The sequence below is a fragment of the Xiphophorus hellerii genome, chromosome 19 (assembly GCF_003331165.1).
Source record: "Xiphophorus hellerii strain 12219 chromosome 19, Xiphophorus_hellerii-4.1, whole genome shotgun sequence".
In the NCBI taxonomy this organism is placed as follows: domain Eukaryota; kingdom Metazoa; phylum Chordata; class Actinopteri; order Cyprinodontiformes; family Poeciliidae; genus Xiphophorus; species Xiphophorus hellerii.
Genome location: NC_045690.1, coordinates 16231468 through 16243076, shown reverse-complemented (window position 1 = coordinate 16243076; position 11609 = coordinate 16231468). Strand labels below are relative to the sequence as shown.

The 11609-nt window shown below is 38.8% G+C and overlaps 2 protein-coding genes across 2 annotated transcripts; one reads left to right on the top strand and one right to left on the bottom strand.

Annotated features, from left to right (window-relative positions):
- Nucleotides 1–582: 582 nt before the first annotated feature.
- utp25 (UTP25 small subunit processor component) lies at nucleotides 583–6194 on the bottom strand. The gene is made up of 12 exons (XM_032548212.1): nucleotides 6063–6194; nucleotides 5469–5508; nucleotides 5060–5240; nucleotides 4765–4977; nucleotides 4589–4677; nucleotides 3992–4402; nucleotides 2987–3203; nucleotides 2700–2902; nucleotides 2191–2373; nucleotides 1619–1728; nucleotides 1284–1529; nucleotides 583–1194 (listed from the first exon to the last, which is right to left on the bottom strand). Exons 1-12 carry the CDS (start codon nucleotides 6161–6163, stop codon nucleotides 942–944), a joined length of 2247 nt encoding a protein of 748 aa, XP_032404103.1. The 5' UTR covers nucleotides 6164–6194; the 3' UTR covers nucleotides 583–941.
- A 1553-nt stretch (nucleotides 6195–7747) lies between these two features.
- grxcr1b (glutaredoxin and cysteine rich domain containing 1 b) lies at nucleotides 7748–8747 on the top strand. The gene is made up of 2 exons (XM_032547152.1): nucleotides 7748–8261; nucleotides 8364–8747. The coding sequence occupies exons 1-2, from the start codon at nucleotides 7857–7859 to the stop codon at nucleotides 8400–8402; spliced, it is 444 nt and encodes a 147-aa protein (XP_032403043.1). The 5' UTR covers nucleotides 7748–7856; the 3' UTR covers nucleotides 8403–8747.
- Nucleotides 8748–11609: the final 2862 nt, after the last annotated feature.

Genomic DNA, 11609 nt, shown 5'->3' with positions numbered 1-11609 from the left:
AACAGTGTACTTTCCAAATATTAAGGATTACATTTTTGCATCTTACATTACATGTTACCATTTTCAAGTTCACAGGGTTCTTTCTAGGATGTTCAGTCAATGTCAATGAGATCTTATGATCTCATGGCTACTTTTCTAAAGGTTAATTTCTCTGATCTTACAAGGTAATTTCCAGAAAAGGCAAATTATTTCTCTGGAGCTCATAAACTAATTTTTTAGAAATTTATTGGTTGCAATTTTGTGATTTTAAACATAAATGTAAAAGGTAACTTAATAAAGCAGAATAGCACGTTTGTTCTGATAAATGATAATCTTAGATCTTTTAAGAAATAATTGGAATCACCAGCAAATAGGAAATTTTTGGAAATGTAATTAGCACAAAAAAGTTAGCTGACTCAAAAATGCAATATCAATTATAATTTTCCACAAAACATGTTTTGAAACAAAATTCTAAAATGGATCACAATTTTTGAAATGATATACAGATATTTACCTACTCACTCGTTATGAATTGTCGCTGTATAATTAAACTGAACTTAATTATCTTTTTTTAACTTTTAAGAGAAATGCTGTAGTATCCCATAAATTTCAGCACTTTATTCATTTGTAACATTTATTGGGAGTGATATATTTTTTTGACTATTGGTACAAACAGGCTTCCATATTTGACACTTTCAATACACCTGAGTCACAAAAATGATTTAATCAGCTCTGATGTCATTAATTCAAAGCACTCTAACCAACAAACAGATGAGGAAATATTTCCCTGGTAATCAGCACTTCTGAACAACCATTATGGTAATGTTTATGTAAGATTAGATTTTTTATGGTCCCTTTAGAAATGCATCAACAAATCCAATAAACCAATAAATATTTGCGATAGGAAAAGAAAGAGTCACAATTTATTGATAAAACTAGTAACAAGCACGTTTGTTATCAGTTCAGGCTTTGTCCTCTGCTCCTGTGATAAAAAGGTGAACGTTTTTGTTGGAGTGCAGCATCTGTCCGGCTCGCTGGGCTCCGGTGATGGCAGCCAGCTTATGGGCATCGTAGCGGGAATAGAGGGCAGTGCAGGTCCAGCTGGCCTCCTCCCCCTGACCTCCTGCTGCCAGCATGTTGCACACCTCACTGTAGAAGTGGGGGAAGGTGGGCAGGCCGTAAAATATCAGGTTCTTCATCCCTTTGATAGCGTACCTGAATGAAATAAGAACGATGTGAGCAGATTGTTACAAGTAGAATAGGAGTTACCACACAATTTGATGGATAGGAAAAGAAGAACAGACCTTTTGTAGAAGTGGAAGCGCTCGGTGAAGAGCAGGAACTGTTTTTCTCCTTTCAGAAAGAAATGCCTGGCTCGAGAGACCTCTGATTTGCTGGAATACTCGCACACGGACGTGAAGTTAATCTCCTCTTTCTTCATGTGATTTCGCAGTCGGATGTAGTCAAAGTAGGACGGGATGTAGATCAGAGTGTGGGACATGACAGAGTCCCTGTACTGAGGAAGTACTTTATCAATGAAGAACTGAAACCTACAAGCAGATGAAGGAGATGATGAAGGATAGCTCAAGCAAAAGGCACAGTGAGGAGCTTAAAAAGTTGTTTTAGTTGAGTCACGTACCGAGCATCTTGATTCATGAAGCTGTCGGATGAAAACATCTGGAACACATGAGGCAGCTGAACCAGCACCTGGCAGATGGAGCCTGTCTTTGGCATGTTTTTTGTTGTAATCTGAGACAAAAACCAAAACACAAAGCATACAAATTTCAGTCAGGTGTTAATAATGACATGCAATGATCTCCTACTCAAGCATGCTTAAATTAAGAAAACTGTGAAGGTTAAAATAAATGAAGTGTATGAATCAGTGGATAGATACAATTAGATCAACTTAACAATGGCAAATCTCTGATATTGTTACCGTTTCATAAAGCTACAATGTTCAGATGCTGTTACACAGATTTTTTATTGTCAAAGAATGGTAACACCTCTGCAGGGGGTGTTACAGAAAAGTTTCCCGCTGAAACCTGGTTTCAAAAAGTGCCGGTGTGAGAGACTCACTGGTATCAAGCAAACTAGCGGCTGGATCGCAGCAAAAAATGTTACGGCTTCACTGAAGATCGACTCGGTGTAAACGAGTCATAAGATTTCAGATCTTTGAAATACAAAAATGAGCAAGTATCTCTACTGCCTGACCTGTCCTCTGTAGTTGGCACAGTGTTTAGTGAGGATGTTGTTGATCTGCGGGTCCTGGATGGAGCTGAACACCAGCGTCTGTCTGTAGTGTCTGGCCCAGTTGTTCAGGTTCCACATCCGCACTCTGGAAAAGTCGACTCCGTGGGAGTCCAGCGGCTGCAGGTTCATGTGCTTCATCACATGCTGCAGGGTGAGGACAACACTTACAAACTTAAACACATGAACACGTTAGGTTTGTAGGTTACAGATCAATAATTACTATGCTTTAAACCAAACATTGCAGTAGCAGAACCATACAGCTTGACAAAAGAAATCAAGATAAATAAAAATAATATATTGAAGAAGAATGCTGAACTAGTTAGATACATGTTGAGATTTGAGTTTTAAATCTTAAAAATCACTGGTTCAAAAGCCCAAAATTTCTAGCCTATTTTGATAGACTTAATATTCTAGTTATGAAGAATGGAAAACTTCAACAACAGGTGGTGCCACATGTAAACTCCTCATACCAAAACATGCTCCCAGTTCTGCATGAGGAAGACGTCAGTCTGATCCAGCACCAGCAGCTCAATGGATGACAGGAAGTCGTAGTCTCTCTTACTCTCTCCTTCGGCTCCCAGCACCGTTCGGAGGCCAAGCGGAGACGCAATGATGATGTCTGATGAGTAGAAGGGGGCGTAGAGACGCATGTTGCCCCTCACTATGGACACACCTGGGAGGGAGAGTGCAGAACCATCAGGGTGTAGGGTCAGATAAGTGGTGGAGGTTTTTAGAAACTCCTTATGTGAAGACGTACCTATCCTGAAGTGATCGTCCAGGTTGCCAGAGAAGACGGCGTGGTAATCATCAGGCCGGCGCAGGTTGGCTGGTTTTTCTTCCTCCGTTTCTCCAAACTCCTCCTTGAACTTCTTCTTGTTGCTGACAATTATCTTCTTGCCTTTGGTCTCCAGCAGGCTGATGAGAGTGTGGACAACTTGCAGAGCGGCCCCCCGGAATGGAACCAGGATCAGAACCTGGGACAAAGTGGTTGCAATCCTTACATGTTCTGGTCTGGGTTAAATTAAACCCCTTCCCAAACAATTTTTAGTCCAATGGCTGAGTATTTGTGTGATTTTATAGAGATCCATAAATGGATCACAATGGGTTTCTTCTGTGTTAGATTTTATTTTCTCTGAGGACAAAAGAAAAATAAGAAAATATTCCACAAGATTGAAAAGCAAAACTTCTCAGGATCTGCCCTATTCAACAATCAGGAATATAGGAGGTCTACATATTTTTTTCCTTAAAATATGCTATACTCTGTCTACTATGTTTATGTAAAACCTTGACTTATGCAGATTTTCTAATATATATATTTGAAATAAAAAAAAAACTGCATTTATTTTTTTCTACGTCTTACTAGAAGCAGAGGCAACAGTAAGAGCACAATAAAATAAAAACTTACTGTTAAAACTGACAATCGTGGATATTAAATTTTAAACTTTGAGCCTTCTTCACTCAGAAGTAACGTCAAACAAAAGCTATTTCTTGTTTCTGTAGCCTGATAGTGATTAGATGAGGTGTATTCACTCATCAGTGAAATAAAAATATAAAATATTCATTTTCTGAAGGTCAGTCCAGCTGAAATATGTATTGATTCTGGTCAGCAGATGTGCATCTCTGTTTTCCAGGTTAATTTGGTTGTTGCATGGTAACAAATTTCTAAAAAACTAAATGTTTTACATAGAAGAGATCTCTGATGTTTTCATTAAAAAAACAATTGCAGCTAAAACTGACCTGACACATGCGTTTAGTTGTTTACCTTTGGCCTGGTCAGTCCCTGGTCTCTGGGTTCTTCCTGTGGTTCAGCTCCAGCTTTAGCCTGACTCTTCCGCTCTCTCAGCTGGGTGTTGTGAGCCAGGACTCTAGAGTTGGCCTTCAGGACGTGGTTGAGCACATGCAGGCAGTATGCACTGCGAACATATGGGCCCTGCTTCAAATGGCACGTCTCTGGGTGATACAGGTCCTTGTAGGACCCCATGAGAGACAGCAGCTCCATCTGGAGGGGGCTGATCTCTTCGGCTTGTCCTTTAGGATTAAATGACTGGTTCAGATTCCTCCAGCTGCTCTCCAAAACTTTATGGAAAACAGTTTGGTTTGTGTCTTTTTGGGGGCCGATGGGGCCGAACCTTTCAATAGGATTGGTGCAGAGAAGGTTTCCCAGTTTTGCCCACTATAAAAAAAGGGAGCAGAGAAACCTTAGAAGTGGCTCAGTACAACACACAGTACAGTGGAAAAGTATTCCCACCACATAAACCAATCTGCAGGAAATCACCCGGCTCTCTTTTACCATGTCCTGCATCAATAAAAATATAAATAAAAGCTGCTTTATGCTGTAACAAGGTGACTTTGTTTATACCGGGATCTGAGTTTTGGATTTGGAGCCAGATGTAATGTTAAGCACATCCTCTTCAGTGAGTTCGGTATCCAGATGGACCAAAAACATGTCTGTAAAAAAAAGGGAATAAAAACAAAATGTAACACATCAAAAAGACCATTAAAAAATGATTATTTAAGTTTTCTATCTGCTCTTACCTGTACTGTTCTTGAGTTGTGGAATGTTTTCATCCTGTTCTCCTTTTTCTATGAAGTTGGTCTCCAGACAGAATGCAGACTCATGCTCCTTGTCCACAAACTCTTTATCTCCTGCCACCTCTTTCTGTTCATCAACCCCCTCCTCCTCTTCATCACCACGCTCCTCTTCTCCATGTTCCTCTTCCCCTGCATCCTCAGCTTCAACATTACCCTCTAATGCACATTAAACTCTTATTTTAGTCAAGCACAAACTGTTGTCAAACATTTTTTAAAGACAAAAGAAAAATCTCCTCGCCTTCAAAGAGGAGCTCTTCCTCTTCGTCGTCACTGCTTTCATCCTCGTGGCTTTGGGCATCAGCTGTGGGTTCACTAAGCGTTGAAAGAAGCTTCTGATAGGCAGTTTGTTGCTCCGGTTCTTCATCTTCTTCCTCTTCCCTGTTTACAGGTTCTGAGTCAGATTGTTCTGGGCTTGATGGCTACACCGAACAAAAAAAAAAAAAAAAACATTAAAAAAACCAAAACGGTTCTAAATACTTATAGTAAAACTAAATCTAAACAAAGCTACGGTTCAATATTCCCAAAGGGTTGAGGATTAACTTCAAAGCATGGAGCAGATAAGACACTCGGAAGGATTATTTATTAAATAAATTATTGTTTAGTACAATTATTTTGGTTTTTGATCAGGAGACTCAAGGAACACTCACCAGGTCCACAATCTGGGTCCTTTCAGGTCTTTCATTCACACTGTGAAAAACACACATCAGTAAATTAAGCAGCGAGATTAAGACAGGTCTGATATGACTTGATGGACAGACTCATGAGTGACTAGATGGATAGTTGGATGGACAGCTGGATTGAAGGTGAGAGTCATAATAAGCTCCCGGGGCTTATAATCTCCGCAACACATTGCATTTGTTTCCTGTTGTGATCTATTGGTATTTATATAGTGCAAATTAGAACAACAACAATAACACAAAGTAATGGATGGAAGGGCAGATAGATGCAACTTTAGACAATAGAGCAGGAATAGACCTGAACGGGGAACATTTAACAATAATGTTTATTAAGAAGCAACATAAACTTGCTTCTTAATTTATTAGCTACAGCTAATAAATGTCTACAAAATAAACCCAGACTATTCAAATGAATAACTAGACACGTTTATTACGCGTTTATGTTTGTGTTTTAGGTTAAAATGCTTGTTTGAAGGTAGTCTGAACTAAATGTAGCATCCTAACTGACAATAAAACGCATTTCTTCATTTAATAAAAAAGACTGTTCTCTGTTATAATGCTTACACGTCGTGAAATGGATGCTCCTCTCCAAACTCCTTCAAGTGTTTCTTCTGTTTTTTGGACAAATTTGTGAAAAGTTGCTTATTCTGCCGCCGCTTCCCCATGACTCTCGACGTGTTGTTGTCACACGTGTGCAGCTTCTTCTGCGTTGGTTGTGCTTCAGTGAGCGTATTTATCGCCACCTACAGGAGCAGAGAGGTACTGTAGGTTTCCGCTCCACTTATGGTGAATACAGAAGCAGTCCTAGACAGATTTACAGCACTGCAAATAAATAAATTTAATATTTAACACACTGGTCAGGTATAACATTATGAACACTGACGTAAATTATGCCAATTAGAATACCTTACGATCATGGCACCTTGTATTTATTAATTGAGCAGTGAAAGGAATTTTCTTTAATTCAAAGTTGATATAGTAGAAGCAGACAAATACTTTGGTAAATGTTCTGCTGGGGAATCTTGGACTAAAACGACAATTGGAAAAAGTATTCCCTGATTGCTGTGGCCTCTTTCTGAGGCTGACGAGTCCAGAGAACAAAAGTGCTTCAGGTCAAGGTAATTTTGGTAATAAAAAGGGGATTTACACAACATGTTACATCATTAAGCTATGACCATTCTGTGTTTATTCATGTTGTTTTTGCAGAAACTCTGTTTGGTAACTTCATTCTTATTTTTATAAATATTTCACTTCAACTTCAGGAGCAGAGTAAATATTTCCAGTACTAATGCTTATATTTTTGTACTTGTTATTATTCAGCCAGACATCCTTGATACCAACTTTCAGATCAAATCCTAACTGGTGGTCATCTATTTTTGAAACTGATCACAGCTGGTTGGCTTCTCTTTCTCCACCTGCGTTTTGAGAACTGATCATGATCACTCAGTGAGGTTAAGATCTTGGGAGTTTAAATTGCAATGTACCAGGATTTAAGTGAGTTTGGTATCATTTTGACTTTTGAAACAATGGAAGAAATCACTGAACGGTTTGGAAGATTATTCTCAATAGCCTTAAAATCTAGGATTCAATATAGAAAGTTCTCATATACAAGCATTTCTGTGTTATGAAGCAGTGCTCCACCACGCAAAAATCATCTCTGAACCATTCGTGGATGGATGGAAGAAGTTGCTTATGAAAAACATTTAGATCTTTTCTCTGTGGTAGGACGTCCATGCTCTTGGATGAGAAGCAGTACATGTGATCATTGAGCCCATGCAAGCTCTCACCTTTTCTTCTCAGATTATATGATTTTCCAGATCCAACTAAATGATCAGAAGGAGAATTCATCAGAAATAATAAATTTACTCTTAACCTCTTGTCCTGCCCATGTTTGTCATGGACTGAAACAAAGTATTAATATTTACTTTCCTGTCAGTGGCTCTGCTGTTGAGGTGATCTTAAGTGTATAAAGGGAGGAACACTAATTCGGTCTCAGACCAGCATGCTGGACATTGCTCCAAAGATCAATTAAGACCACCAGGTGTTTGCCCCAACTTTGCAAGTTATCAGACCATAAAGGATCAGACATAAGGTGCGTGCTAACCTTGATCAATTATTGAACACGATCATATCAATTTACACTTTGCCTGTTTTAGCTGTTACCATGACAAGGGCACATCTATTATTGAGTATTTGGGAGCACACAAGGTGTGCTCGGGGTATTTTCAGTTCCTTTGAAACACCTGTGAGAACCCTGCTGTTGGATAAATAACTGGACCGCCGATGACTTGAGCTGAAAGGGCCTCTCTGTTTTGTCTGAATGGGAAGCGATGCATGTGACTCTTTTCTTGGATTTCAATGGATGGGCCAAAGATGAAAGAAAAAGCCGGGAAAACGGTCCGGTTCAGAGTCGCATCTGCCAACAGTGGCCGAGTCCTGGCTGAGGTGTTCAAGGACGAGAGGACCTGGTGCGGCTCGGTCTCTGACTCTGCAGACTCGGACGGCACCGGCAGCATGGAGGCAGAGCAGGGAAGTCTGCCGCCCCCCAGTGAGGCCAACAGGCACCTGAACGGCCTGGAGGCTGCCGGGGACGAGAACGGCTGTGAGTCCGATGACCTGCTGCTGTATGCCAGTGTCAAGAGGGAGATGATGTTCAGCAACAAGAGGATCAACATCTGCAGTAAGAACGGAACCATCCGAGGGGTGAGGAACAAAGTGAGCGCAGGCCAAGTGCTTTTCAACAACCTCTCTAATATGTACTCTGTAAGTTGGTCCAGCTGTTCATTCTTTTTTTTGCCCTCAAGCCTGGTATATATATATATATATGACTACATGCAGACATTACCTTTTTTTCTTTCACTGAAGGGTCGTCATCAGAGAAGAAGACCCTGGGAAAAGGAGTGATGGTTCATGTCAAGCAATGTCCTTCTTAAATATCTGGGACACTTCTTAGAGACTTGGTGCAATGAGAGGAGTCATTCTTTACTGATTATTGTGGAATATTATTCTTGTTAAAGTGCTTCAAACAAAATGAGATGAATTAGTATAATCAGCTTAAAAGAAAGTACACCTATTTTTATTTCTAAGGTCACTCTGGTCTTTATCAGGATCGAGCTACTTCATTACATAAATTAAACCCTTCAGCCTATAAGAACAAACAAGATTTTGTATACTATTTACTAACTTTTATTTGCAAAAATGAATGTTTGTAAAAAAAAAAAAAAAAAACTAAGTACACCCTATCAAAGAGTGACAGTCTCTTGCATCTTTGTTGAAGATTTTTTTCCACCTATTCTCATTCACAACATTGCTCTTTATTACTTTTAGCATACTTCTCTTGAGGTCCCACCACATGCTGATTACTTCATTTTTAACCTTTCTGTTGAACTGATGTTTTACTGATCAGCCATCTTGGTCCAAGCCTCAACTGTTGGAGAGATGGCATTGCATTTGACTCTAGACTTCGTCTATATGCAGAAAAATGTAAAGTGTCACTGGAAAGTGACAAGATCCTGTGGTTGCAAAACAAGTTCAAATATTTATTACTCACTATTGTGCTTGACAGAAGGTGACAGAGATGTTTGTGTTGATATGCTGTGTTTGGTTTTCTCCAAATGTGGTGCCAAACATCTCTGGTTTCATCTGCACAAAGGATATTGTTCTAGAGTTTATGTGTTATTCATTGCCATAGTCTATTTAGAGACAAAAAGAGTTAGAAAATGGCCTTATAATCCTCTGGAGATACATGTGCAGCAATGGCTTCTTCTCCAGGGTCATTGCTAATGTCTTTCCATCTTGGCATTGTGTTGACACCTTGTTTAAGAAAGAGTAAAGTATCTTAAAACAGGTGAGTTTTGAGGCTTGACTGAAACAGAGAATGTCAATAGTGTGAACGTCTGGCAGGATGGAGTTCCAGATTTGGGGGTCAATGCTCGACTCCACATGGTGCTAGGACAGGTGGACGGCACAGTGAGGCGGACGGAGGAGGAGGATGACATCAGGGAATGGATGGGGGTGGCAATGTGCAAGAGATCTGATAGAGAAGGATAGGTGAGGCTGTGAATGAATTTAAATGCGCACAGAAGAATTGGTTTAACTAGGAGCCAGTGCAGTTGCTGAAAGACGGTGACAAAATGGTGTAGCAAGGGGCTTTTGATTATAATGCATGCTGCTGAATTATGAACCATCTGAAGCTTATGGAGGGATTTGTGAGGGAGACCGAGAAGGAGAGAGTTACAGTAATCTGTATGATGAGGCCGTGAATAATAATAGAAGTAGTAGAGGGGTTAGGAAGTGAGGGAGGCGGTTTATGTTGCATCAGTGAAAATATGGAAGGGGGCATTTGACTATGACTTTCCCTAAAATCTATGAAAATATTTAGGGTGTACTTAGTTTTTTTTATATTATTATTAATATATTTCTAAAACCAAATTTACCATTTGGGTTTCATTTTCATTCATTAAATAATGACCGTTGTGTTTTGTTCACTGATGTTGGATTTAACTAATGTTAAAACTATTTAAGGCAGATCACTTTTATTACATCCTACTCCATTGCACTTTCTTTTTAGTAAGACAGTAAAACAAACTGATCTGTTTTTTGTGATACTGCTATCGCAACATTTTAACACCATACCTGAAAATGAAAGACTGAGAAATTAACAACTACTTCAAGAACTATTATATCCACTGTGTGAAGCGTTATCATAATGTTATCAATGTTAGTAAATCACTATGGCTCATCATAACATATTAGTTTGTGAAAGTTGTGTGATATATCTGCATATTCTGGATTTGGTTTTGAAAATGTTTTATAAATTATTATTTCTAACAAAATTCTAAGATATTTCTAAAAACATTTGAACCTGCTGCTGATTCTAAATTTTTGCTTCATTCTGATTATTTATAAAAAGTCATTTTACATCAAAAGTCATCTCATGGCATCACTAATCACACGCAACAACTCGGTTTGACCCGATGCTTTTTCAGTAAAGATGTTTCCTCATTGCTCAGAGATACAGAAGGAGTTCTTTTTGTATTTTACGATGGTTTCTTTTTGTAAATTGTAAATTGAATGTGAGCGAGAAAGTCATGAGACTTTGTCACACATGTCATGGCTGACATCTGAAGCGTTTTTGTAAACATTTTGTAATTATGATGGATGAATGTGATAATTTCTTTGAACTCTTTTAGGATTTTCACTGGATTGGAGTGGAAATTTTTACAAAAACATGCTCCTGAAACTCATATAAACCAATTTTGTCAAATATTAGAAATGCATTGTTGTATGAGAAACAATAACAATTAGGTGTAAATGAATTAAAGACAGAGAGGATGACGTTTCTCATCATTCATTTGAATCATTCTAAATAAATAAAAGACATGGACTATGATTAATTGACTATATTTAATCTTTATGCATACAATCAATTATTCCTTAGTAAGGCAAAATAATGTTCATTGGTTGCAATATTGGTCACAGTATAGTTCTGGAAGGTATTTGCAACTATCACATTTAACGTTTTATTTATTTTATGCTTGATATGAAAAGTATCTAATAATTGCAGCCATTACTTTTCATCCATGCATCTGCAGATCCAATGAAGGCTGGAGCTGATGACCGTTTCTCCTCTTGACAGAACAGAGCAACAACTTGTTTCTGTAGATAAAGCTCCAAAAATAACAAATCATTTAAAGCACAGTGCAAACACTCTGACACCTTTTGGTATTTTTCACATTTTTTGATGTTACAACCAAAACAATCGGTGTATTTTACTGAGACTTTATAGAGCATCACAGTGCAGTGGAAGGGAAATTATGCATGGCTTTCAATTAAAAACAAATCAGACAAGTGTGAAGTACATTTTTATCACATTTCGTCAGCCAATAGTTGGCTCCTCTTTGGCTGAAATTGTAGCTGCAGGATCCCTATGCTGAATTCAGAGGGTTCAGCAGAACAAATCCAATGAAGAGTGAAAGAAAACCTACCGTTAGGCTTGACACTGTGCCAGGGGCTGCACTATTGCACAGCTGATAGCAGTGTTGCCTTGCAGCAAAAAATGTTCTGGGTTGTTCTGGGTTTTGTTCTGGGTACCCAAACCCAGAACAAAAC